This window comes from Cynocephalus volans, chromosome 4 (genome assembly GCF_027409185.1).
Source record: "Cynocephalus volans isolate mCynVol1 chromosome 4, mCynVol1.pri, whole genome shotgun sequence".
NCBI lineage: Eukaryota > Metazoa > Chordata > Mammalia > Dermoptera > Cynocephalidae > Cynocephalus > Cynocephalus volans.
In genome coordinates this window covers 99,727,840-99,755,421 of record NC_084463.1, presented here as the reverse complement: position 1 = coordinate 99,755,421, position 27,582 = coordinate 99,727,840, and the positions used below count along the sequence as shown (strand labels likewise).

At 43.8% G+C, this 27,582-nt stretch overlaps 1 protein-coding gene across 5 annotated transcripts; it reads left to right on the top strand.

The window, feature by feature from the left end:
• Nucleotides 1-2,871: 2,871 nt before the first annotated feature.
• NEU3 (neuraminidase 3) lies at nucleotides 2,872-27,582 on the top strand. Of its 5 annotated transcripts, none has more exons than XM_063092553.1 (4): nucleotides 2,872-2,939; nucleotides 3,361-3,459; nucleotides 8,151-8,362; nucleotides 13,918-18,774. In XM_063092553.1, exons 2-4 carry the CDS (start codon nucleotides 3,396-3,398, stop codon nucleotides 14,983-14,985), a joined length of 1,344 nt encoding a protein of 447 aa, XP_062948623.1. In that variant the 5' UTR covers nucleotides 2,872-2,939; nucleotides 3,361-3,395; the 3' UTR covers nucleotides 14,986-18,774. The 5 variants fall into 5 exon arrangements, 4 of the variants coding, with proteins under 4 accessions (XP_062948623.1, XP_062948622.1, XP_062948620.1 ...); XM_063092552.1 differs by having other exon boundaries at nucleotides 3,338-3,459; XM_063092550.1 differs by having other exon boundaries at nucleotides 3,245-3,459.

The window sequence follows — 27,582 nt, the reverse complement described above, 5'->3', positions numbered from 1 at the left end:
ATGGTTGGTGTTAGAAAAACAGATGTATTCAGCTGAAGGAGATGGTAGGCTATCCCATCTCAAAGACTTTGATTTATTAAAGTGTTTTTAAAGGAGGGGTTGAGAGAATGGAATGTGGGAGGTGAAAAGGAGGAGGGAGGGGTATGTGAGCAGGGAGGGATTCCTGCAAGATCTCAGGTGCAAGGTCTCTGCAAGACTCCCTCTGGTTTAAGCTCCTGTTCTTATCTCAGGGTCTGGGTAGTAAGTGCGAGTCTGCTGCTTCAGGGTGGCTGGAAAACAACTTACATATATGTAAATAAGGTCAACTTGCCCCATAACCAAGGCCCAAAATATCAAATAACCATGGGAAAAGAGGGAATGCAGAGAAATGCACACCACAAAAAAAACATCTTTTAAAAACCTTTTGAGTCCATGTGGTTTTAGGTCCCATCGTGGCTTCAGTCCTGCTCACTCCAACAATACATATGTGTTCATTACCAGTATATGGTTATTGTTTTACCTGTTTTTAAACTTTATATATATGGCATTTTATTGAGAGTCCCCCAAATCACCCCTAGTTTCAGAGATTTGCTAGAAAGACTCACAGGACTCAGCATACATAGCCATGACTAGAATTTACTATAGCGATGTGGTAAGGACACTCATAAGGGAAAAAGGACACTGGCAGAGTTTGGAGGAATCCATTTGCAGGCTTCCTTATATGCTCTCTCTCCCACAAGGGTTCGTGAAAGGACCACTTTCCTCCAGCAACGTGTGTGTGATGTTTCTGCTCAGGGAACCTATTAAAGAGCACCCACAGTTTTTATTGAGGGCTGGTCATGTGGATACCATTTGCCTAGGGTGTACCCAAATTCCAGACTCCCAGCAGGAAAGCAGGCATTCAGCATAAATCATATTGTGTTCAGTCTGCACATAGTCAGCTACCCTTTCTCAATTAACTGGTGACTGGGAACATTTTGAGAGGCAAGTTCCCAGACACCAGCCCAAAAGGGCTAAGCTTGCAAACAGGCCTTTCTAAGGATAGCAGACTCAGGCCTGCTACGTTAACTCTTCTTGGTATTGCGCGACTTGCTTTTTTTCTCAATATTGTGTTTGTGAGCATCATTTAGATTGATAACCCGGAGCTAAAATTTATTATTTTTCATCACAGTATACTGTTAAATATCATAATTTATTACCTATTAATGGACATTTAGGTCTTTTATAATTTTTCTCTATTAAAAATTTGCTACTGTGAACATTCTTGTATGGATATACGTTGTAGTGGGACTTTTGGGTGAGTGGCATCATTTTACATGTTTTCTACTCCTTGATCAGATTCAGTTTTGATTTTTGGCAAGAATATTTCATAGAGGAGGTTATGTAATTCTTACTGCATCACATCAGGAGCCACATAATATCTGGTCACCTCTCTTTTGTGATGTTATAATTACTCAGTGGGTTCAGGTATTTTTGGCCTGATCCTTCCATTATAAAATTTTGCATGAGCATTCCACCTGATGGTTTTAGCAGCCATTGATAATTATTGTCTAGATTCATTATTTTATTAGAGGTTGCAAAATGATGAAATTCTATAATTCCTTTGGCATTTATTAGTTGATTGTTTTGTAAAGGAGAACTTTCCTCCAACTTTTTTTTTTTTTTTTTAAAGATGACCAGTAAGGGGATCTTAACCCTTGACTTGGTATTGTCAGCACCACGCTCTCCCAAGTGGGCTAACTGGCCATCCCTATATAGGGATCTGAACCCGTGGCCTTGGTGTTATCAGCACCACACTCTCCCAAGTGAGCCATGGGCCGGCCCTCCCCCAACTATTTAGTTACCTTTAAATATGGTTTGTACAGGAAAGGCAGAATAAAAGCTCAATTATTTTCTCAGCAAGCTCTGAGGTGACTGAAGTCACTTTTTCCCCCATGTGTCAATATGAATGCATGAATTTTAACATATTTAATTTAATCCTTTGCAGTCTTTATTCCTTTTGATACTCAAATTTCTCCATATCTGGCCGGTGGGATCACCTGCAAGTTGGCTCTTGTCTTCTTTTGACATGACCCTGATAGTCTTTTATGGCACCCTTGCTTTGTGATAGGTCAAGATATTGTAGGCTAATCTTTTACATTTTCTTCCCTAGATCTGAAATCAGCCATTTTCCATGGAACCCTGGTTCCTTTAAGGAGGAAACAGTATTTTAAGACCATTATTTCGGCTCATTGCTACTGGGTTAGTCTCTGAGTTCAGGCTTTTTTTTTTTTTTTTTTTTTTTAGAAAAATACATCATGTTGTATTGTTTGGCTCCTATGGTCTTTCAAAAATCCCCAACGCTTTTGCGAGCTCCTTTGTGGCACCACAAGATGTATTTTCCCTGCCAAAGCCCAGCATTTTTAAATGAGAAAAAAAATCATGAATTCAAAGTTATCAGAAGTTTAAAACTTTCACGTCATCTAAGTTAGTCTGTCTTTCCCTTTATTGGTGTTTGCCTGATTCATTTATGTTGTACTTGGCTCCAACTATAGGTGACCTTAGATGAGTCTTTCCTTTTTGGCGGGGGGGGGGGGGGGGGGATGAGAAGGGGCTTAGATTCCATGGCTGTGAAGCAGGAGAATGGATTCCGTGCTCCCTGATAAATACATGTCTGTAAATGTATGTATATACGCACATATATAATAAATTACATACATGAATATCCATTTTACTTGTATATTTTGCAAGGGAGTTGACCAACGCTCTGGACCTCCGGTTCTTCTCGTAGAGTCCCCTCTGAGGCCCGGAACCTTTGCTCTACTCTCAGCCTGTCCAGGGAAGTTTTAGGCGGTGATACCTAAGCAATAGATAAGAGCATGGGGACAGGGTACTGGACAGAGGGAGGGGACTGCAGGGGAGGGTACGGAAAGGGAAAGCTCGGGGGGAGGCCGGCAGCTCGGCGGCCGTCGGCAGCTGCGGTAAGCCCAGGGTCGGAGCTGGGCTGGGGAGGGCGGCGGCCGGACAGGCAAAGAAAGTGACACGCCACGGCCGAGGGATGGAGAGAGGAGCGAAGTCCGAGGCTGCGCTGTGAGGGGCAGGACCGGCGTGAGGAGGCGGGGCTCCCGGGGCCGGCCCGCGATTGGTCCCCAAGGCCCGCGGCCTGCGCCGGACTCCTTTGGCGCGTCCCGGCTGCCGCTGGCTTACGGGCTCGGCTTTCGTCCTGGGGCTTTCTGCGCTGCTCTGCGTTCTTTCTCCAAGCGGCTCCTCTCTCTTCGCTTCCCAGGGTTTGTCTCCGTGTCCTCAGTCTCTTTTCTGTTGCTCCCTGTCTCTCTCCTGTCTGTCTTCCTCTCTCTCTCTCCTGCCTCCGTTTCCCCAGCCTTGGTGCCGGTCACTCTGCAGGGCATCGGTGCGCGAGACCTGACGGCCTGACTCCCATGGAAGAGCCCCCCGCGCCCAGCTCTGCTCGGAGAGAGACCGAGGAGCCGGGGGCCCTCGCAGGTGAGCGGGGTTGGGAAAAAGAGAAACCCCCGAAAAGCGGGGTATTGTGACCGTAGTGACAGGTGCAGCAGCACCATCTGCGGTTAGGAAATAAGAGTGTTGGGGGAATATTGAGTCAGGGCCACCCAGTCGGCTAGGATCTGACACAGCCAGAGAGTATTCTTGGCTTGTTCTATTTTTGTCTTCTCACTGAAGCCAAACTTAAGTCTTAGAATTAGCACTGTAGAGATGAAAAGATACCGAGACTGGCAAGACACTTCTTACTAGAGAGGAGTCTGTGGGTGGCAGAAAAAGCCCCGAGCTGGAATTTAGGAGACCCGGGTCTTGATCCAGGTTTTGCTACTGAGTGGCCTTATATAAGCTTTCCCCCCTCTAAGGGCCTGAGTTTTCCCATATTTACCATTAGAGAGGTTTAGAATATAGGTTCTTGAAAGGTCTGACACATGATAGGTGTTCTTTAAATATTAGTACACGAGATAAGGAGGCCACCTGGGTTTCACTGGAGGCTCATTGGATTAATTGGAGGCTGAAGAATTACATTATTATTATAGCCTGAGAAATAGGTGGCATTATCCCCATTTTACAAGTGCAGAAACTGAGTCCCAGAGGTAAAGTGACTTGCTAATAGGTATCAAAGCCAAGTCAGACCTCAGGGTCCAAGCTGCACTATTGTACTCTCTCCTAGTAAGAGAGCAGGGAGAACTTGATTGGAAGGTGATTATATGGAGCAGTAATTAATCATTTTAATTCTCTGCTAAAATGAACAACTCCAAAGCAGATCTATATCTGATTTTTCTGTATCCCTAATTCCCAGCGTGTGGTTTGTGTGAAATAGTTTGGGTGTCAGTGCCAAAGCCACTTTCTATATTACCACTGTCAGCAACATGATCAGCATAATCATAATTAATAAAAATTGATAACTCTTTGTTATAATGATAGCAGAACCACAAGTGAAATTGTGAAGACATCAAGATTATCATAATTAAAAGACTTCTATTTTTATAGTTTTTTAAAGCTTATAAAGCACTTTTGAGAAGTTCTTCATATTGATCCTCTTAGGTAGGTTTTATTGTCTGCATTTTCCAAGCAAGGAATCCAAGACCTAGAGAGGTTGAGTAACCAGCACAAGATCACACAGCAAGAAGTGGAGCTGGGACATGAATCCAGTCTATATGATGAATTATGCTTCTCTTTTGCTGATCTCCCCACTTCCTCTCCCTTTGCTTCTTCTTAGTCCTTCCATCCCTCTTCTATGCCTATCCTGTGTTCCATTCTAATTATCACCCAGAAGAATTCCTGTTTAGATGTTAACTAATAGTCAGCGTTGGCTGATGATTAATAGTGTTGGTATGACTCATAATTAAACTGTTAACTTGTAAGAGTTTAAAGTATTATCTCTTCCAGAGGTGAAGAGGGATTTAAATGCTTGCAAGAAGGGGTGTAGTTGTTGTTGTTATTATCATCATCATCCATAGGATATAAGGAATAGAGCTTGAATATGCAGTGATTGGTAGTCTAAAAATAATAACTATCATATATTGTGCTTCTACTATGTCATAGGCCTTGTAACAGCCACTTTACTTAAGCTTTTTGATTTAATTCTTTCAACAACTCTGCTGAATTTTATAGGTGAGGATCTTGAAGCATAGAGAAGGTTTTTTTTGTTTTTTTTTTTAAAGATGACCGGTAAGGGGATCTTAACCCTTGGCTTGGTGTTGTCTGCACCACACTCAGCCAGTGAGTGTACCAGCCATACCTATATAGGATCCGAACCTGTGGCCTTGGTGTTATCAGAACCGCACTCTCCCGAGTGAGCCACAGGGCTGGCCACATAGAGAAGTTAAATAACATGCCGAAGGTCATGTAGTTCTGGCCTGGCCCAAATCCTAGGTTCTTAATCATTACACCAGCCTGGCCCAGGGACAGATATTTGCTTACAAGAAAGCCTGACCCTCCCTGGCAAGAGGGACTGGATGGGGGAGAGAGGTGTGCTCTTGTGTTGTGTGAGGAAGACAGTCTACCCTTGCCTATCTTTTCATTCTCCTTTTGAGAGCCGAGGATTGGAGTGAGGGGAGGCTTTTCTTATGCACTCAGCCAGGCCACCTCCCTTGTTACCCTCGTGATAGTGAGCCATAGCTCTTCTCTCTTCTTTAAGTTAGAACCAAGTGACTAAATGGATCATTCAGTGCTATCAATGAAAGTTTATCTTGATTGACACTAGGACGCTGTAGCCAAAAGCAACTTTGCCCAAGTTCATTGCCCACAAGCTGCCTGAGAGATCGTCTGAAATGATTGTACCATTCTTCTGTCAAAAACTCTTGAGTGGCCCCCTGTCTGTGAGATAAACACCTTAATAAAGTATCAAAGCCTCCCAGGATGTGGATTCTGCTGACCCCTTCAGTCCCATCTCTGTCTTTAGCTTTTGCACTCCAACTCACTGCAGTCATACTGAACTACTGAGAGTCCCCACAGTTCACCATGTTTTCTGTTGTCTATAGTCTTTCACATCCACTCCCTCTGCTTTTCTCCTCCTTTTCATACTCAGGTGGCTAACCCACTATTCATTCTTTAAGATCCAGTTCACTCATTCATTCATTCAACAAACATTTGTTGAGTGCCTATCATGTATGGAGGTGTAGCCGTGAACAAAACAGACATATCCTTGCTCTTTATGGAGCTTCTATTTTGTAGTATGTACTAAACAAGTGTAATATATGAGACATCTGAGGGTGATAAGTGGTATGGAGAATAGATCAGGGAAAGGGGGCAGGGAGGGACAAGGGCGTTGTCTGGGAAGGCCTTACTGATTCGATGATGTTTGAACAGAGCTGAGGAAGGCGAGGGAGTGAGCTATGTGGCTCTCTGAAAGAAGAGTATTCCAGGCAGAGCATATGACTATATAAGGGTACTTCAAAAAGTTTGTGGAGGGGGGGCCGGCCTGTGGCTCACTCGGGAGAGTGCGGTGCTGATAACACCAAGGCCACGGGTTCGGATCCCATATAGGGATGGCCGGTTTGCTCACTGGGTGAGCGTGGTGCTGACAACACCAAATCAAGGGTTAAGATCCCCTTACCGGTCATCTTTTTTAAAAAAAAAAAAAAAAAAAAAAAAAAGTTTGTGGAGGGGCTGTCAGGTTAGCTGAGTTGGTTAGAGTGCAGTATTATAACACCAAAGTCAAGTGTTTGATCTCCATACTGGCCAACCACCAAAAAAGAAAAAAAAAAGTTCATGGAAAAAATGGAATTAAAAGATAATACTTGATCCCCATGCTGGCTAGCGACCATTAGAAAAAAAAATAACAATACAGTCTTTCCATGAACTTTTTTTTTTTGAAAGACCCCTCATGTGAAGCAGGAGCTCATTTGGCTCAGTTAATTACCCTCTCCAAAAATCCTTCTCTGATGCCTTGATCTGGATAGATGTCCCTTTTCTGTTTTCCTACTAACTTTTGTATTTACTTCTAAAGTAGCACTTAATTAATTACATCATATTGTAATTATCCATATGTACATCTGTTTCCCTCACTTGGATGTGGGTTTCTTGAGAGCAGGGATCTCTGATTCTTCTCTGTCTGCTCAGCACCTACCTAGTGGCCTGACACGGAGTAGGCACCCAGAAATATTTATTGTATAAATGAAGAAGGCCTTACAGGCCTGGTTCTTACAGCCTGATAATTTTTACAAATGATTTGTAAGATAGTGCTTATAAACCATTTGTTAAATTGTTTGCAGAATTTAACATAAAAGTAATTCTAAGTCTGGTTTTGTCTGTCTGGCTTGATTTCCTTTTTGGGCCTCTGAGAAATGGAATACCTGGTTTCTTTGAGAAGAGTACCTGAAGACTTCCACTGTCAACATTATGGCAGGCTAGCTAACCTGTAAAATGATGGATCAAGTATAACAAAGTCCTTTATAGCTGCATTTACAAGAAAGTAAGAGAAATCTCCAGGGGCCTAGAAACCAAGAGTGAACTGAAAACCAGAGTAGTTAGTCCCTTAATTTGTCCTCAGCTGCCCTGGATGTTTGCTGGTCTCACATACCCAGAAACTTTGGCTCTACTAGGCCTGCTGTTACAGCAGACGAAGCTGCAGGTCCGCGTGGGTTAGACTCTAGTTGGAACCAAGATCCCCACATGAAGATAAGTCCCTTGAAAATCTATACCCCTTGTAGGGTCCACACCCTCTGATAGAGTAGACTAAGGGAAAAAAAATCCTCCCTACTGAAAGAGAAGACAAAGAAGATTGCCTTTTATTCTAGGCTCTGGTACAAGGAAAAAGTGTCTCTGGAGTATTCTTAACCGCAGGCATTCACTCATATGGATTCGGGTTTATGTTTGTATTACCCAAATGGCCTAGAAACCCCAAGCCAAGAAAATGACATTAAAAACCATCCCGGGCTGGTAATACCCCTGCATGCTTGGCAGAAACAAATGCAGAGCTTCTCTGGAGAGATACACACTTGACACAGGCTGCATAGGATTCTCACAGTCTGGAAAATAGATTTGTTAAATGAGAATGCATATTGCTTGCTTTGTGTTGTTGAGACCATGATGTTACCTTTGTATAAAAAAATAAACATTTGAGTACATGTGCACCTCCCCTTACTCTCCGGAAATGGAATGATAGAGCAGAACTTGTATGCAGATCAACATCTGGGTGTGGACACACATTGAGCTGCCTCCTATCCTTGCAGAGGTCATGGAAGAGGTGACATCATGTGCCTTCAACAGCCCTCTGTTCCAGCAGGAAGACAAGAGAGGGATTACCTACCGGATCCCAGCCCTGCTCTACGTGCCCCCCACCCACACCTTCCTGGCCTTTGCAGAGAAGCGTTCTTCAAGAAGGGATGAGGATGCTCTCCACCTGGTGCTGAGGCGAGGGTTGAGGACTGGGCACTTGGTACAGGTGACTCCTCATCCCAGATCTGGGTCTGGGCCTTGGCCTCAGTTTCTCTCCATAGAGCTCAGAGCACTTCAGGGTCTGTGCCTTTTCCTATCAGTGCAATAAAAGCCTGCTGAGGAGGAAAAAACAGTAAGAACAGTGGCTCACTGAGTGCTTATTGTGTGCCAGGGGCATCTTGAATCCTCACAGCTATTCTGTGTCATAGGTACTGTTGTCAGTCACATTTTACAGATGTGAAAACAGGCTCAGCGAGGTTGCTGTTTGCTCAAGGTCATGCAGCTATGCAGCAGTAGAAGCAGGCTTCAAACTCAGTTTCTGACACCTGAGTCTCCATGATTCATTCAGATTCAGCTAATATGTGGTGTGCTTTTTATTTATATTCCTTTTAATCCTCTTAAAACAGCTGGGGAAGTAAGCATTGCTGGACTGTTTTGCTTATAAGGGGTCCTGGTGCTCCAAGAGGTAAGTAACTTGTCCAGGACCGCATTTAGTAGATGACAGAGGGCGGTAACTAACAACTATATTACTACCACTGCTAAATGCTTTGTGTGAGGTACATAGTATTATCCCCATTTTATAGGAGGAGACTGGGTCTGAGAATTAAAGTGACTTGTTTTGGGCACACATCTAATAAGTGGTAGAACTGCAGTTGGAACCCTTGCCCTCAAGTAGCACATTTTTATTGTACTTTTGGTTGTTGCTGCTCCTGGGCCTGGGAGCTACAGGGTTATTTCAGACCCCATATTTCTTTTTTTTTTTTTTCTTTTTCGTGACCGGCACTCAGCCAGTGAGTGCACCGGCCATTCCTATATAGGATCCGAACCCGCGGCCGCTGGGAGCGTCACCGCGCTCCCAGCGCCGCACCCTCCCGAGTGCGCCACAGGCTCGGCCCAGACCCCATATTTCTTACTGTTTCCTTCTTTTCTCCTGGAGCTGGCTGAAGTGAAGATCAAATGAGACAATGGTTTTGAAAGTTTTTTTATAAAAAATATATATAGCTATGTCTCTCTAAATCTATCTGTGTTAGTAGTACTTTAATCCCCCTAACCTGCCCTGTTTTTCTACCTACACATATCTGAAATCTCACCATTAAAACTTCATATCCGTAGCAGATACCTTGTGCAACTGTTACAGGACAAATGCTATTCTGCTGAACGTGGGCCTTGCCAGCAATCCCTGTCCATATTTTTGATGACATTGGCTCGCATTTCCCTTGGGAAATTTTTTACATTAGGGAATTTCCAATCCCTGCTTTTTCATCTTATCTTGTCATGAGTCTTCAGCAAGACTTTCCAGGACCAGACTTCTGCTTGTATAACTGGCCTCCATAGAAGGCCCAGTCCTGCAGCTCAGCAGAGCTTGGAGTTCTAGCTCTTTCATTTCCTCTAGGACAGGCATTGCCTGTGGTTGTGTGGCTTTGCTTTCTATCTCAGACAAGTTGGCTGTTAAGCATCTGCCACACCTGTTGCGTAATCTCATTATGTAGAAGTCACACATATTCACAAACATCCATCTTAATGCATTCTCTCTTCTCATTATTTTATCTACTTTTATCTCTGATTTGCTTAATTGTAGAACCCTGAAGTTAGAAGAATCATCAGCCCACTTCTTTCCCAATATAAAAATCTTCTGTATTCCATTGGTAGCTACACATAGCTTAGTGGTTAAGAGCTGGCTTTGGAGTCAGTCAAGACCTATCATTTATTGGTTGTGTGTGACCTTGGATACTTGACTCTTTGTTTCGTCATCTGCAACAGGTAATTAATAATAGAAATTACATAGTAAGGACTCAACATTAGTCATTTTCCATAAAGGGTCTACTTGCACAACTCTTCAAGTGAGGAACTTAATCCTGTGGTGACTATTACTTTTTTTTTTTTTTTTTTTAATGATATGATCTCTACTTCTCTGCAATTACCCATTGGTCTTGTTCTGCCTTTTGGGGCAGTCAGTATGTACATAATATATATAACATCCCTTTTTCAGAGAACTACTCTTGGAAGTACCTGGAAGTAGTGTTCGTATCCTCTGAGTTTTCTATTTTCTGGGCTAAACAGCTTCATTTCTTACAATGGATCCTTAGGCCACAGTCCTGATTTGGTTTTTGGTCCCTTGAAAATTGTGATTACTGTCCTTGGGATCTGGTCTGGGATATCAGTGTCCTTTTTCAAAGTGTGATACTCAGAATTGAACTTAGGGCTTTAAGGGTATACTGACTAGCTGTGGGTTATCTCATCTTGTATCCTTTAAAAGCCTAAGGTAAAATAGCACTTACTTTTTTGGCAGATGTATGACACAGTTGACTAATACTGAGTAGATGGTCAGCTGAAACTTCCAAGTCTTTTTCACATTTGTTGTTGTTCTTTTAAATTTTTTAAATTGTGGTAAAATACATAAAATACATAAAATTTACCATCTTAACCATTTTTAAGTGTACAGTTCAGTAGTGTTAAGCATATTCAAATTATTGTGCCACCAATATCCAGAACTTTTTCATCTTTCAAAACTGAAACTCTGTACCCATAAAAACAACTCCCATTTCTCTTTCTCCCCAGTCCCTGGCAGTCACTATTCTACTTTATGTTTCTATAAATTTGACTATTCTAGATATCTCATATAAGTGGAATCATATAGTGTTTATTTTTGTGCGAAGGCTTATTTCACTTAGTGTAATGTCCTCAAGCTTCATCCATCATGTAGCATGTATCAGAATTTCCTTCCTGTTTAAGGCTGAATAATATACCGTTGTATATATACAAGGGTACTTCAAAAAGCTCATGGAAAAACAGAATTAAAAGATAATACAAATCTTTTCATGAACTTTTAGAAGACACCTTGTTTATACCCATTTTTTAAATCATTCATCCCTTGATGGACACTTGGGTTGCTTCCACCTATTAGCTATTCTGAATAACATTGCTATGGATAAGGGTGTGAAGATATTTCTTTGAGACCTTTATTTTAATTCTTTTGGTTATATACCCAGAAGTGGTACTGCTGGATCATATGATAATTCTATAATATATTGCCAGCATCTGAGAAGCTTCTCTTATGGCCCCTTTCTTCTTCTGAGAGATGATTACTGTACTGATTTATAGCTCTAGAGTTTAGTTTTGCTTATTTTTAATCTAAGTATTCTTTATGTCTGGCTTCTTTTGTTCAATATTATATTTGAGATTTATCCAAATTGTTGTGTGTAGCTGTAATTTGTTTGGTGTTTACTGTTACATATGAGGGTACTTCAAAAAGTTCATAGAAAATTCATATTATCTTTTAATTCTATTTTTCCACAAACTTTTTGAAGTACCCTTGTAGCATTCCATTATATAAATATACCACAATTAAGTGATCCATTCTACTGTTGTTAGATATTTGGGTAAGCTAGTATGAGTATAGATAATGCTGATATATAGGCTGGCTGGTTAGCTCAGTTGTTTAGAGCATAGTGCTGATAGATAATGCTGCTATGAATATTCTTATATGTTTTTTGATACTATGGCCATGCATTTTTGCTGGGTATGTATCCAGTAGTGGAATTACCAGGTCATAGGGTACGAGGGTACTTTGTAAAGTTCATGGAAAGTTTCATATTATATTTTAATTCTATCTTTCCATGAACTTTTTGAAGTACCCTTGTATGTGTATGTAGATAATGCCAGCCACTTTTCTAAAGTGGTGTTTGTTGGGAACTGTCTGCTTCAGTTCTATCCATACTCCTAGGAATTAGTCCTTTAAGGTTCCATCTCAAATTATATGGGGTTTACCAGGGCCTCCAGTTTTGTCATCTGAAGCCAGTAAGGCTATCAAATGAGTTGCTCAGCCTCTCAGCTTTTCAGTTACTGCTTTGAGAATTAGTAGGGATACCCTGAGGGGAAAAGGGACTTGAAATTTCCAGCCAGCCTCTCTGAATGAACTCGCAGTTCTTGGCCTGTAGTTCATCATTGACTTGTTGGCTCTCTGGTGCTTTCAAACAGATATATTTGTTTTTGTTTTGATATTTTGTCTATCTTTTCTAGTTCTTAGTGGAAGGGTTGGCACAACTATTTTGTTTGCCATAACCTGAAGTTCCTTTCCTCCACTTTCCCATGCAAAAAATAGCATCGTATATACACTGTTCTGTATTTTGCTTTGTCCTTTTAATAATATATTGCAGAAATATTTTCATTTCAATATGTATGGAAAAAAGGCTTCTCTTTTTCTTTTTCTTTGCCACATGAATTATGTGTTCATTTAACCAGTCCCCTATTGATGAATATTTGGGTTGTTTACAATATTTTGTTGTTTCAAGCAATGCTACAGTGAATAATCTTATACATATATAATTTGTTGAGCAATATATCTTAGGATAAATTCCCCAAGTTGGGCATGCTGGGAAAGGATAAATGTATTTGTAATTTTGATATGTCCTACTTAAGGGTTGAACTGTTTGCACGCCCGTCCTTACTTATATGAGAGTGCTTGTTTCTTTGTATTTTTGCCAACAGAGTATTATCAAACTTTATGATTTTGCCAATTTGTTAGATGAAAAATGCTGTCAGTTTAATTTGCATTTATTTTTTATGTGTGAGGTTGGACATATCTTCGTTGTTTTTTTTTTCTCTTTCTGGGAGTTGTCTGATTTTGCCCTTTTCCCATTTTTATTTGGCTTCTAGAAATTTTCTTACCAATTTTTAATAATGTTTTTAAAATATATTAAGGAGATTAGGCCTTTCTTTGTCTGATTAGGCATTATCTCGTTGTACCCTTACAACAAATGCTGTATGAGGATGTTGTTAAATCCTTCATGTAACTGGTGAAAAAACTGAAGTAAAGGAAGATTAAGCAACTTGCCCAAGGTTACACAATAAGTGATAAAGGCAAGATTTGAACTAGGTGTCTCTGACTCCAAGCTTGAATTTTTAAGGACACCATTATGAATTGCCTCCCCAGGATAGTACAGGAAGAAAAACATCTTTGTCTTAAATTTCTCTTTATTTGTCTAAAACATCCCTATTTGCCTGCCTGGCTTTCCTTTTCCTTTTCTTTTCTTTTCTTCTTCCTTCTTGTTTCTTCCTTTTCTTTTTTCCCTTTCTTTTTTTTTTCTTCTTCTTTGTGTGTGTGTATTTCTTCCTATGTAAAAATGTTTATTTAGCACTTATTATGTGACAGGCACTGGAGATACAACAGTAATTTAATTTGGTTTCTACCCCTGAAAGGCTCATACTTAGGAAGGGAGACAGTTACCAAAAAAAAAAAAAAAAAAATTGCAATGTTATATAGTAAGTGATATAACTTATTAGGGGAGGAGAGGGAGTTTCACAGAATGCTTCACAAAGGTGACTTTTGAGTTGGATGTTGGAGGATGAATTGAAGTCCAGATAAAATGAAGAAAAGCATTCCAGACAGAGGAGACATGTACACCTAGCATTATCTTTTTCCAGCTTTATAAGTCACCCTATAATATTTGAGAATTTAGTGAATACTTGATCCTTCAGGATTTTAAAGATTTCAACATTATTTATTTCTCATTTATGAGCCTCATGTCACTCCTACTGACTCTTCTCCTTCCCCTTGTCTAGTGGGAACCCCTGAAGCCACTGATGGAAGCCACATTACCTGGTCATCGGACCATGAACCCCTGTCCTGTGTGGGAGCGGAAGAATGGTCGTGTATACCTGTTCTTCATCTGTGTGCGGGGCCGTGTCACCGAGCATCAACAAATTGTGTCAGGAAGAAATGCTACCCGCCTCTGCTTCATCTACAGTCAGGATGCTGGATGTTCGTGGAGTGAGGTCAGGGACTTAACTGAGGAGGTCATTGGCCCAGAGGTGAAGCATTGGGCCACATTTGCTGTGGGCCCAGGTCATGGCATCCAGCTACAATCAGGGAGGCTGGTTGTTCCTGCATATGCCTACTACATCCCTTACTGGTTCTTTTGTTTCCGGTTACCATGTAAAGCCAGGCCTCATTCCCTGATGATCTACAGTGATGACTTAGGGACCACATGGCACCATGGCAGGCTCATTAGGCCCATGGTGACAGTGGAGTGTGAAGTGGCAGAGGTGACTGGGAGGGCTGGCCACCCTGTGCTATATTGCAGTGCCCGGACACCAAACAGGTGCCGGGCAGAGGCTCTCAGCACTGATCATGGTGAATGCTTTCAGAGACTGGCCCTGAGCCGACAGCTCTGTGAGCCCCCACATGGCTGCCAGGGCAGTGTGGTGAGTTTCCGGCCCCTGGAGATCTCACGTAGGTGCCAAGACCCTAGTGACAAAGATGCTCCCACCATTCAGCAGAGCTCTCTGCTGGACAGTCCGCCGAGGCTGGAGGAGGAAAGTGGAGCGTTATCAGAATCATGGCTCTTGTACTCACACCCAACCAGTAGAAAACGGAGGATTGACCTAGGCATCTACCTCAACCAGACCCCCTTGGAGGCTGCCTGCTGGTCCCACCCTTGGATCTTGCACTGTGGGCCCTGTGGCTACTCTGATCTGGCTGCTCTGGAGGAGGAGGGCTTGTTTGGGTGTTTGTTTGAGTGTGGTATCAAGCGGGAGTGTGAACAGATTGCCTTCCGCCTGTTTACAGACCAAGATATCTTGAGCCACATACAGGGAGACTTCACCAGCCCTGGTAGGAACCTAAACTAATTCAAGACAAACTAATTGGCTTAGGATCCAACTTTCCCTAGGAGGGAATGACAACCATAGCCAGGATAACAGAGGTCTGCAGAGAATCCACAAACTTAATATTCTGCTCTCTACATTTTTTTACTTCTCCCCCACCAAGGTCAAAATGAAAATTTTGTCATAGCTACTGCAGTGGGAAAAGCATTGAACTGGGAGTTGGGACACCATGGTGTGGTCCTGGCTCTGCCACTGGCTTGCTTTAGGACCTTGGAAGTGTCACCCGAACTCGGCCTCAGGTCTCCATCTGTAAAATGAGAGGATTGGTTCTGTGATTTCTTGCCTTCCCATCCCTAGGAGAGGCAGTGTCTGCTCCATGATCAGCAAGTCCTGGCTGCCTAAGGAACTTTATCTCAAAATGGAAATCAGAGGATGTATCTTTTCAAATGACTTGCCTCTCATCCAAGTGTGAGGTTACAAGCAGGTGTCATGGCGGGAAGGAAGATCTGGATGGTTTGTTCCATTTTTAATAATAGAAACACCAACACCCTTCCAATCATGCTCAGAGCTTTTCAGGCTGTCTGTCTTAGAGGAATTGAGCAACATGGAAGAATCATGAGGTCACCTACCTTCTCCAGCTTTGCAGTGCTGCTCAACCTTCCCTTCTTCATCCAGATAGCATCATTTCCCAGGGAGAAAAATGAGAAGCTCAGTGCCAGTGGTCCTTGATAATCATGCTTATTGCTTCTGATGGCATTACCCCGATGAAAGATGAGTCTGAAGTCACTTATTAGGATGGTTTTTGATGGGAAAAGGACTTGGGAGGAACAAACATGAGGCAGGAAGGAGGAAGGAGTGAGGGGAGGGCAATTTAGAGATGGATATCTTATGAGTGCTGCTGCTAGATATCTCTGGTCCACACTGGTATGTGACTGAGGTCCCTTCCTTGATTCCCTTCTTGGATAGTCCTAAAGAAGTCTTGGTATTCTCATTCTCTTTATCCTTTAGCCCTGGTTGTAGAATTTATCCAACCTCCCTGTTCCTATCTATTTGGGGTATAGTGCACAGGAAAGCTTTGCTGAAAAAGGAGTTTCTACTACTCAGGAGGGGGCTGACCTTTTGGTCCTCTCCCCTTCCCCCAATTCCTCCTTGTACTACCAAGCCTCTCCACCCCTAGACCCCCACCACCCTCTACTTGCTAACTTGACAGAAGTCTTCCCTGACAGTAGGCTTCATATATGGAAGCAGAGGGAAGTATTTATGCATTATTTCTTCAACAGCTGGAAGGACCTGCATGTCAGGCTAAATTCAAAACATCCTTTAGTAGGCACTGGGGAGCCACAAATGATTTTGAACCAAGAAATGGCAATAGAAAGTCCCTTGCATTACACACAGCTGCTCAAGAGTGCTATAGGCACTCCAACTCAGTTTGTGCCAATTATCCAAAGCCTTTGTGGCCCTGGGACCTATACTGTGATCCTGGGACCCTAACTGAGCCTATTTCAGCCATCCTCAGGTTGGTAGAATGGAGAAGATAAGGGCAGGTAGTAGCAGCTGTGGGGAAAAGACGAAAGCAGATGGGAGGCCTATAATCTATAGGCGAGAAGAGAGGACTACGCAGGACTACATAGTCCTTTGCCCTTAGGCGCCCCCACCCTGTCCCTTGGACCCTTAGAAAGGATCCATCTAGCACACATGGCCCCCCACTGGGAGTGCAAGAAAACATGGATACGTGCTTACTGTTGCTGGTATGTACCCAGATCAGCCTCCTACCCGTTCAACCTGCTGGCCCAGTGTATGCTCCTCAACTCCCGAGCTCCTAATGTTTACCTCAGGCCCTTGTTTTTAGGATGCCTTATTTGGACCTGTTTTTCCTGGTCACTATCTCCCCTCAGATATCCACAAGATATCATGTTGCTGCAGCTAAAGGGAGAAGACTTTTCACCCTGCCTGTTGGGTAACCCAAAGGACCTAGAGAGGTCAACTAGGATTTGATATCTCCACCTGGGCCAGATTAGGCTGCCCACTCTTCTCCACTAGGCTATAAGTTTTCCCCACAGCATTATTCAAATAGATGTTGTGTCATCCTTCTCTGGGCTGCCAGAGTTCACAGTCTGAGCCTCCCTTTTGTGCTAACCATAGGCTGCTATGTATTATCTGTGCTATGCCCTCTAGGCCTCTGCTATGCTGTGAACTTCTTGAGGGTCAGACTGTCTGACTCCTGTCTGTATCCTTTTTACTTTAATCAAAATGACTTGTCTATAAATATGTGCTTTTTCTATTCTGGATATTATGTAGGGACTATGTCTGATTCCTCTCTTTGTCCTCTGCGCCCAGCGCAGAACGAGTAGACAGCAGTAAATATATGCTGACTAAATGAGTGAGTCAAAGGCCCTTGGAGGGCCGGCCTGTGGTTCACTTGGGAGAGTGCGGTGCTGATAACACTAAGGCCACGGGTTCGGATCCTTATATAGGGATGGCCGGTTAGCTCACTTGGGAGAGCGTGGTGCTGACAACACCAAGCCAAGGGTTAAGATTCCCTTACTGGTCATCTTTATATAGGATTTAAAATAATAAAAAAGGGCCCTTGGCCTTCTGGAGCTAATTGAGTAGGTCAGGGGGAGTTCCACCACAGGGAGGAGGATGCTGCGTCCCTCTGTGGATTGCGTAGCTTTTGAACCCTGATGAATACTCACCCGAAATGGGTGTTCTCTGTGCTGGCCTGCTTCTGGGAATGGGCTTTTCTCTGGCTTGACTTGGTCCTGCCTGGATGTCCCAAGGATCACAGTCCATGCCCAGGCAAACCTTGATTTAAGGTTCTCATTTTACTGGCATTTCCCCTCTGTCCCCGATTGGACTTTCTATAACTGCCACTCTTCCAGGAGTCCACGGAGGTGCTGAGGCTCAGTGTGTTCGGAGTGTGTCTTGGCTCTGTGATGCCAAGTGCCAGAAATACTTTGTGTACCATAAAAACTACTGTCACTCTTTGAAACAAGAAAGATGAATAAAGAGCTTAATTCTGGTCACTGTTTTTTGTTGTTAAGATTATTATCCTGATATTTAGTTTGTACCCAATTTTTTTCAAAAAATGAATTTGAGGCAATTTCTAACTTTCCATAAGAACAATTACTTTCAGAAAACTTTATTGATAATAATACTTTGAACTTTTATGCATTGTCATTGGAATATAGTTAGTTACCTATTAAGAGACTCAGGGCAGGGATTATTGTGACTGGTTTGAGAGCATGATATTACACACTAGCTTTTTTTTTTTTTAAAGATGACCAGTAAGGAGATCTTAACCCTTGACTTGGCGTTGTCAGCACCACGCTCTCCCAAGTGAGCTAACTGGCCATCCCTATATAGGGATCTGAACCTGTGGCCTTGGTGTTATCAGCACCACACTCTCCCAAGTGAGCCATGGGCCGGCCCCTACACACTAGCTTTTAGGTGGAGGAGCCAGGGTGCACAGAATCACCACTGACACCAGCTCCAGTGCTTGTCTGTACATGTCTTACTCTTTGTTCAAAACACCTTGAGGTTATTCTCAAATTGTAGCTGAAGAGGCCACAAAAACTTAACCTAAATGAAATGGGGTGTTAGCTTAACTCCTGATTTGTACTTGATTTTGTTTGTTCCATGGGAATGCTTAAGGCATTTCTGAGTTTGGCCAAATGCTTCAGGATAACTCCTTAGGTTTTGTTAGTAGATCAGTCTGCTTTCTTAAAACAAATTCACTATTGGAAAGGTTTCAAATAGACATATCTTTTATTATAACACTGAGAGTTATGTAATAATGAAAGAATAAATGAAGTGGTGCTAATTTACCTCTTAAAAATAATTTTATAATTACATGATCATTAAAAAAGGAAACCCAATGATCTATTTTATTTTTGTGTGTTTTATTAGATTGCTTAATGTTGGAGGGGCCTTTGGGCTTGAGAGGAATATGCACTATTACATAAACTTTAGAGCTCAATTTATTAAGTCATTATTAAATAATAATTAGTTAATTATAATTAATTATACTTTATTAAGTAATTATTAACTACTTAATTATTAATTAAATTAAATAATTTATCAATTTATTAAATAAAACTTTGAAAACCTTGACTATTTGAACAATAACAAATTTGATGAATTGAACTGCCATAAACATAAACACCAATTACAAATTTAGTGTAGCCAATCTTTTTGAACATTTCAATCACCATAAATAGTAGATAAAACATAAATAAATCCAGTGATTTTAAGACATATCCCTGTACCAAAATGAGTACAAAAGAGCTGGGGCTATGGATTTAACTTTGTTACTTTTACCTTTTCGGAGTTCTAACTTTGAGGCTTCTCTAGGTTTACAGTAACTTTACCAGACTTTTTCCCCTGTCTTCCTAGGAATTTAGTAATAGCAGATCCAAAGGAAAAAAAGTACCATTTCAGACAAGGTCTTTTTCCACTAGGAGCATTAAACTGGGAGGTTGAAGGCCTGGAACCACAGACAAACATCTGTGGCTGGTGGAGAATGCCTGTATGCAGCAGACACCTGAAAGAATGGAGCCAGGCAGAAACAAAGAGTTGAAAGGCAGCAGGCCTCCTGATGACATCCAGTAGGGTCTTCTGTTGTGGCAACCAATGACCCCCCTAACTTTATCTTATTTATTTCTTAAGGTAGTGTGAGTTGGATGTATATAGTGTGCAACCAAAATTATTTACTTTTTTTTTTTTTTTTTCGTCTTTTTGTGACCGGTAAGGGGAACGCAACCCTTGGCGTGGTGTCGCCCGCACCGCGCTCAGCCAGTGAGCGCACCGGCCATTCCTATATAGGATCTGAACCCACGGCGGGAGCTCCGCTGCGCTCCCAAGCGCTGCACTCTCCCGAGTGCACCACGGGGCCGGCCCCAACCAAAATCATTTAAATACGCATCCTCACAGAAAATTTGATTAATTGGTACCACAGCCTGTTAGTCACTACCTGGAGCTGAAATACAAGCCATGAGGAATTAACTTTCAATACAGTCTATTAAAGGTTGGTTAATAGTATTACTTAAAGGGTATGTTACCAAGAGAGGCATTGGGATAGAATGGAGAGAGGACTGAACTAAGGAGTCAGGAGTCCAGGGTCCTTATCCTAGAGCTTGCCTGTAACCTGATGGACCACTTCATGCAAGCCCAGCTCACCAGGGGTTGTGTGGATCAGATGAGCTAGTGAGTCCTCAAAAGTGTTTAGCAAACAGTGCAGTCTGTAAACAGGAAGAAGATAAATTACCTTTATTCTACCTTTGATCTCCATTCATTATCCCCAGCACTGGCATCATTTGACTGTTGAATGCTGAGAATGAGGATGATGGAGAAGAGGGGAGGAAGGCAGGCCACTGAGGAGGGCGCCCCGAGGTGGATAGCCATCTTGCCTTACCTCAGTTGTATCCGTAGCAAACGGCAGGCCTGATGATTTTGCCAACCTTCTGACTTTGCCCCAGACCTTTTGTTCCCTTACCTTGAGGAATGACTCAGCCTGAGTGTGGAAGAGAGAAGTCTCAGCCCCAAGTGGTAGGGAAGGGACTCGGTCTGAGTCATCTCTGTGCTCTGTGCCGACTGCAAGGCCAGGCATATTACAGTACAGTATAGTTTCCGAGGGTGTAAGGGGAATAACATTTGCAAAGTGCCTACTATGTGCTTTGAGTTATACGTACATTCTCATTTAATTCAGCAACCCTATTTTGGGTAGGAAAGCTACCTAAAATACATAAAACATAACCTACGTAATACATAACCTTGAAGTCAGATCTGATTCCAAACCTGTTTTGGTCACACAGCAAAGAGTCAGAACTGGGGGTGAAGCTTCCCTTGCAGGTTGATGTGAGGCAAAGATAGTGCTTCTTAAGTCCTTGGGACATGGTGGGCGTTCAGCGGCTGGTAAGAGGCTGATGATGATGATCCCTGTGATAATGTCCCACAGTTGTGCTAGAGTCGCCTCTCAAACCAAAGGTCATTCCCTTCTATTGCATCCAAGAGAAATGCATTCATTCCTCTCCTTGGAAGCCCAGGTCTAGCTGGAGATCACTTTCCACTGCCTCCAACCTTCAGAGAAGCTGCCTTCCAAGACCTGGTGTTGTCCTAAACATGGATTTTGTTGTCATTAACTAGAAATAGAATCAGAAATGAGAATGTGGATTCTCTTAAAGGGTAAATATAGAACTTGATAGCAGGTGAAGCTGACAGTGCCAAGTGAGAAGGCCAGGCAGACACCAGGCAGGCCTCTGAGCCACAAGTTGGAGATTGATTTTGTTTTGGGCTGCCCCAGCAACCCTGTCTCTGCCTTTCCCTGCTGCAAGCCAGTCTTTGGAGCTGCACCCAGTGGCTAGGTCTGAGCCCACCAAGCAATTTAGGTGGTCCTCTACACATTGTCTCTAACTCTCACAGCAACCAAGGAAGCAAGACTTTACTATCCCCAGCCTACAGATGAGGAAACTGAGCCTTGGAAAGGTTAAGTGACTTGGGCAAGTGTCTTTATAGTTTCTTCATCTGTAAAAACTAGGATAATAAAAGTACCTCATAGGGTTGTTGTGAGGATTAAGTGAGATATTGTTTAAACTTAGATAAAAGTTAAAAAGTGCCTGGCATCTAGTAGATGTTAAAAAATGGGAGCTGCTATGATTATTTTTTCTTGTATTAGTCATGTTAGCCCATCATGTGTGCACAGTATATGCTATGGTCTGAATGTATATGTCCCACCCCACCCCCCCATTTATATGTCGAAATCTAACACCCACAGTGATAGTGTCAAGAGGTGGGACCTTTGGGAGATGATTAAGTTATGAGGGTGGAGCCCTCATGAATGGGATTAATGCCTTTATAAAACGCCTGAGGAACCTTGTTAGCTTCTTTGCCCTTTAGCCATATGAGGACACAGCAATAAAGTGCCAGCTATGAGGGAGATAACAAGTCCTCACCAGACACGGAATCTGCTGGCCCCTTGATCTTGAACTTTCCAGCCTCCAGAACTGTAAGCAATAAACTTCTGTGGTTTTTAAATTACTCAGTCTAAGGTATTTTTGCTGTACCAGCCTAAATTGGCCAAGACAGTGTGTTAGTAGTATTTTTCAAACTTATGTGTGCATATGAATCACTAGGAGAGGTTTTTGTTTGTTTGTTTTTTGGGTTTTTTTGGTGGCTGGCTGGTACAGGGATCAAACCCTGGACCTTGGTGTTATTAGCACCATGGTGTAACCAACTGAGATAACTGGTAATACTAGGTTTTCTTTTCAAAAAAAGTTTGTTTCTGTTCCCCGTTCACTCTCAACTCCCCTTCCCGTTCAGTAGGTCTGGGATGGGGCCTGAGAATTTGCATTTCTAACAAGCTATTATTATTATTCAAGTAATGCTGATGTGCAGGTCCACTGACCACTCCTCAAGTAGTAGTATGTTACAATACTTACCTCTCCATCTGTTGCCTCACCTCCCTCCTACTCACACTCCGGCCAGCCCCATGAGGTAGAAGGAACAGAGACTGTTACTACCAATATCCACGTGGAACCAAGCTTCATTTCCCAAATAGGTGTCTATCTTGGGTCCCTAGCTTGCCAGTCAGCTGTATCCTTCCCGGGTCAGAAATTCCATTTTTTCATAACATGGTAATTGCCAGGGATTCCTACTGATATTCTTGCCAAATCTCATGGAGATTAAAGGTGACATCATAGCCTGGGCACAAACAGGGCCTGTGGGCACAGGGTGCTTTTCCATCTGCAGAACAGGTTTGCAAGACCTCTGGACTCAGCCAAGTAGTGAGTATGCTATGGATAATAAGACTTGGGTTGCTTGGGCTGCTGAGAACTCAGCTCTGTGAAAAGGGGCTTTTTACCCTGCAAAAGGGAAGAAGAGGGTCACAGCACAGAGCATGGGCTAAGTCTGGACAGTTGCCTATGTGGAGGTTGCTGAACTCTATGGGTTTGAGGGTCAAGTATGAGATTCAGGAATGAGAAGAGTGGGACTACATGGTGCCCATCCATCAGACAATAACCTGACCCCATATCTGGACTGGACTGTCATGTCACTGTGTGTGGCCATAAGGCAGAGGTCTCCTGGCTGTCTCTTAGTACCTCTTTCCTTAGCTCCCTTCCCTCAGGAGCCCCAGACCCAAGTTTCTTTGGGGTCAAGGCATTAGAAAATTGTCAACAAGCTGCATTGCCCTTCCTGCTACTCTATGTGCTTGGTATGAAAACTTGGTATGAAAACTCACAGGTTCATACTAAGCCTAAAGTTGAATGATAGGCCATGAAGTTTAGGTTAAGGCCAAACCTTATGGGCAGATATGAGTTTTGAGGGGATGGTGCCAAGTCCATTTGTTCACCATATTATTTCATCCCCTACCATAGTGGGGACTCAAATATTTGTTGAATGAATGAATGAACAGCCATTCCATTTTTCATCAGTTGAAGAAGTAGAGATTCTCCCAAACTGGGAACTCAAAGATGGGTCTTAGGCATGTTAGGACACTCCTGCCTTTCTTGACCTCACTCCTGTGGTTTGGGATGACTTCATGGCATCCAAATGACCCAGAGGATGATCCCCGGTAGCCTGAGTTAAAGTGAATCCTGGATTCAGGGAGGTGCCATTAAGAGGATCCCAGACTGGGGCTAAGGAAGACATACTTTGCCATTCCAGTAATCCAGGTTCATACCATGCTCTCCGTTATTACTCAGAGACCTTTCCTAAAGCCTGGTCTGAACACTCCAGCCTGCCGTCTGCCTTGTTGTCAGCATTAAGGAATGATCAGATGAGCACAATTAGCTTGGAGCCCTGAAAGTGGACAGCGAGACTCCCAAAGGCCAGCGTGGTGGTGGCAGCAGGACACAGCAAGAGAGACCTACAGGGACAGATGAATCTCAAGGCCAGAGTCTGGTGTCAGCTGCCCTCCACCACTCATGTGAAGATGCTCCCTTATAGGAAAATCACAGTGTCCTTAGAACTCTCGGGAGGGTAGGGTGGGGTCTTCAGGGTGAGAGTCCACATTTGCTTTCCAGGCCAGTGAGTATCCCAGTGCTTTGGGAGTTGCAAAGGGGAGGACACAGGTTCATACTAAGCCTAAAGTCAGGAGTTTGGCAGACCCTCATCAGACTCCCTTGAGCTCATTGGAGTGTGGACACACTTATACTTGCCAGGGAGCTGAGGCTGATCCTGCCAGCTAGGTACAGATGGGTTCCAGATTCAGGAGTTCAGGTAGACAGGTGAATTTGGGCAGAGCTGCTGCTTTTGCTGCACCGTACAAAAGTGTCTGGCCAAGGGACAACTGAGGCCTGAAATCTAGCCAAAAGTGGAGTGCCTTGTGCCATTTACTTACAATGCTGCAACTGCCCAGAGGGAGTGCCTTTTTCTAATCAGCACAGAGCAGACCATGGGAAACCCTGGTTTTGGTCTGAGGTGGGGCTAATCATGGCTGCCTGAGAGCTGTGGGCAGGGAGTCCATGCCTGGCTTCTTAGGGGAGTGCTGGTGCCAAAGGCTGGCTCTCCTTATGATGTCTGAGAGCAGTTGACCTGGACCTGTGAGCCCAGCTGAGTTCCCCTTACTCTGGGCCTGGGATATGCCTGCTCTGTGTTTAAATAAGGAGCACTCTACACACCCTCAAAAGAGGCATCTGTACTTGACAATGGGATCTGGTCTGACGATAGGGATTAGTAAAATATATTTTCTGTGACAAAACTGGAATGTAGGGAGGGAAACACTTAAATGACTTTTAGAAGAATGTCATTTATTAAAAAGAACCTTATGTAGTAGAGCAAAATTACATGAAATTAGGTTTACACTGGGAATCAAGAAGAAGCTTGGAGCAGAGATAAAGGGTCTGGTTCTAATCTGAGTTTTAGCTTTTCATTTTTTAGCCCTCCAGTCCCTCCTTCCCTCTTTCCTTCCTTCCCTCCCTTCTTCCTTCCTTCTTCCCCACTCCCCCTGCTTTTTTTAGCTAGCTGAGTGAGATGTTGGGCAATTGATTAAACTCTGAGCCTGTCTTCCTCCTGTGTAAAGTGGGCTCAGCGACACTAAACTCTTAGGTTGCTGAGAGGATTTAGAATGCACCTACGTAAAGTGCTCGAGACATGGATAAAGTGAGCTTGGTCCCCCTCTCTGCCTGGTTCTCACATCTGGGCAGGGCCAGTCGGCCGGGGGGCAGAGTCTGTCAGTGAGTATGCAGCCACAAGGGGTCTCTCTATTGTGTCTGAGGGAACCACAGTGACCTACTGAGGCCTGGCTGCTAGACAAGGTAGGGCCTGGAGACTGTGAAGGCTGTGGGCCTATCGCATCTTGTCAGGATGCCTGATCTGTCTCCTCATGGCTCCTCCAGTTCCCTGTCACCCCTCCAGTCCATTCCCCACACATAATGGCTCCTTTTCCAATAGGATAAAGCCTTTATCTTGGTGTTCAGAGTCCAATCTATCTTTCTACCCCATCTCCCACAACAGTCCTCCACACACACGTTGGATGTTCCTGAACAAGGCACGGTGTTCATGCCCCTGTACAGCCCCCTTTACTGAAATGCTATTTCTCCCTCTTCTCTCATAGGCAAACTCTTTTTTCCTCTTGGGATCAAGCTTATTTGTCCTACTTGTTTATCATTCCCTCTGAGCCTCTGTTTGAGGAAACTGCCCTGACCCCAAATCAGGACAGGCCCCACTTCTGGGCTCCTACCATCCTTGCTCTAACATGGCACTGACCATCTGTGTGAAACATTCTGTTGCTGTGTATGTGTCCTTTTCTAGACTGTGAGCTCCTCAAGGAAGGGGACCGCATCTGATCCTTTCTATGTCCTTAGTGCCCAGCCTAGGGCCTGGCACAGAGCATGAGCACCACAGGGCTTGTTGGAAGAATATGTATATGAGCAAAAATGGTAGGGAGGGTGGTGGGCAGTTGCAGGTAAGTGGCAAGTGGCAGGTGGCCCTCTCCCCGATCCTCAGGGGTCACTTGGACTGGCACAGAGTAGAGAATTCATTACGATGGTTTCTTCTGCAAAGCTCTGTCCAAGGCTTAGGAACAACTTCAGGTGGATAGGTACGGATGTAATACTGCAGTTGTCCTTCCCACCTGGGGAGTGAGGCTCCCAGCTAACCACCCCAGAACAAGCCCACAGTGAGTCAGGGCTCTGGACAACAGGGAGGTCCTCTGGTCATCTGGTCCTCCACCCTTCTAGAATCACCTTTTCCCTCTGAGCCTCTGTTTGGGGGAGGGCCTCAAGTTTTCATCCTATGTTCTGTGCACAGATTAGTGTCTTTCCCAAGATTCCCGAGAATTCCTGGGAGCTTATATTCTGGTCACCTCTCATACTTCCTGCTGCTGTTGCATTCTTGTGACTCTATGATGTTTTGCCCCAAGCTCAGATGCTGCCCCTGCTCCCTTGTCCCCCAAAGTATGACTGTCACAAGCATGTGTGTCCTTCAAGAGTTGGTGGGAAGGAAGTGAATTATATAGCACAATGCAGAACCAAAAGGCAGGATAGGAATCATTACTTGCTTTGTACAAAAGAAGAAATAGAGGCTTAGACATTGACCAGGTGACTTGTCGAAGGTTATACAGGAAGTTAGTGACAGAACTGACAATGGAACCAGGTCTCCTGGTCCAGAGACTCTCTGGAGTTGGCATTTCACTTTTCTGAACTTCTGTAATCCGAGGAGCTGTCCAGGTTTGGGTTAAGAACAGTTCCACACACATGAAAAGACTGTCCTGGATGGTAGGTAATGAGAGAAACCTGGGGACCTGGGAATCTCCAGGAATGTGACTCCCTTCCCCTTCTGTCTCCTGGCGCTGACTCTTGCTCTGAGTCCTGCCAGAACAAGACCCAGGTGGATCAAACCTTTACTGAAGGCCTGCCCAAGACAGGTATAGTAGGGCAATTGTTTAATATTCACCATGGCCCTGCAAGGCTGGCATCATTACCCTGCATTTTAGCTGAGAAAACAGGCTCAGAGAGTGGAAGTGATTTGCCCAAGGTCATATGGTTAAAATCAAGCCTGGCTCCAAGCCTTGGGTCTCTCAGACCAGGGCTCTGCCCTAGCTCTGTGGTACTGCCAACACTGACCACCAGGTGGCAGTCTCCCCCCAAGTCCCTGCAGCCCACAGGCCACCTGGTATCTTAAACAGCCGCGCCTATGATTGGTGAAAGAACAGTCTCTGTCTGGACTTTCAAAACTGCCCTGAGGCATCATTTACTAACTCTGTTGTCCCCAGAGGAAAACTGATGCCCTGAGAGGGATGGTGGCTTTCCAGAGGAGGAAGTTCCATTTGTGTGTGTGCACATAAGTACGGAACATGCTTCTGGTTGCATGACTGGTGGACTCTGCTGACCTGCCATTAGCTGGGAGATGGTGGGCATGATTTCCCTGGCCCAGTGTTCAGTTCCCCTCTGCTCCCTCTGTTGCCAAGGTCCTGCTCTAAGATAAGCAGCTGAATTTTCTTTTGACTCTACCAGAGACCCAAGCTCCAAACCCTTGTTTAGATGGGGTCACTCTTCCCCTGTTCTAACCTGCATGTTTCTTTGTATGGAGCCATGGGAACTGCTGTAAACTTCCTTCTTACCTGCCTACAGCCAGGAGGAACTGGGCAGGAATCCTCCGAATTCTTCCTGAATACCTCACCGT

Bases quoted from the DNA above. Each gene is read 5' to 3' on its own strand.
- NEU3 (XM_063092553.1), top strand. From the start codon at position 3,396: ATGGAAGAGCCCCCCGCGCCCAGCTCTGCTCGGAGAGAGACCGAGGAG. The intron at 3,460-8,150 runs GTGAGCGGGGTT...CTATCCTTGCAG, and splicing joins GGAGCCGGGGGCCCTCGCAG to AGGTCATGGAAGAGGTGACA. The intron at 8,363-13,917 runs GTGACTCCTCAT...CCCCTTGTCTAG, and splicing joins GGACTGGGCACTTGGTACAG to TGGGAACCCCTGAAGCCACT.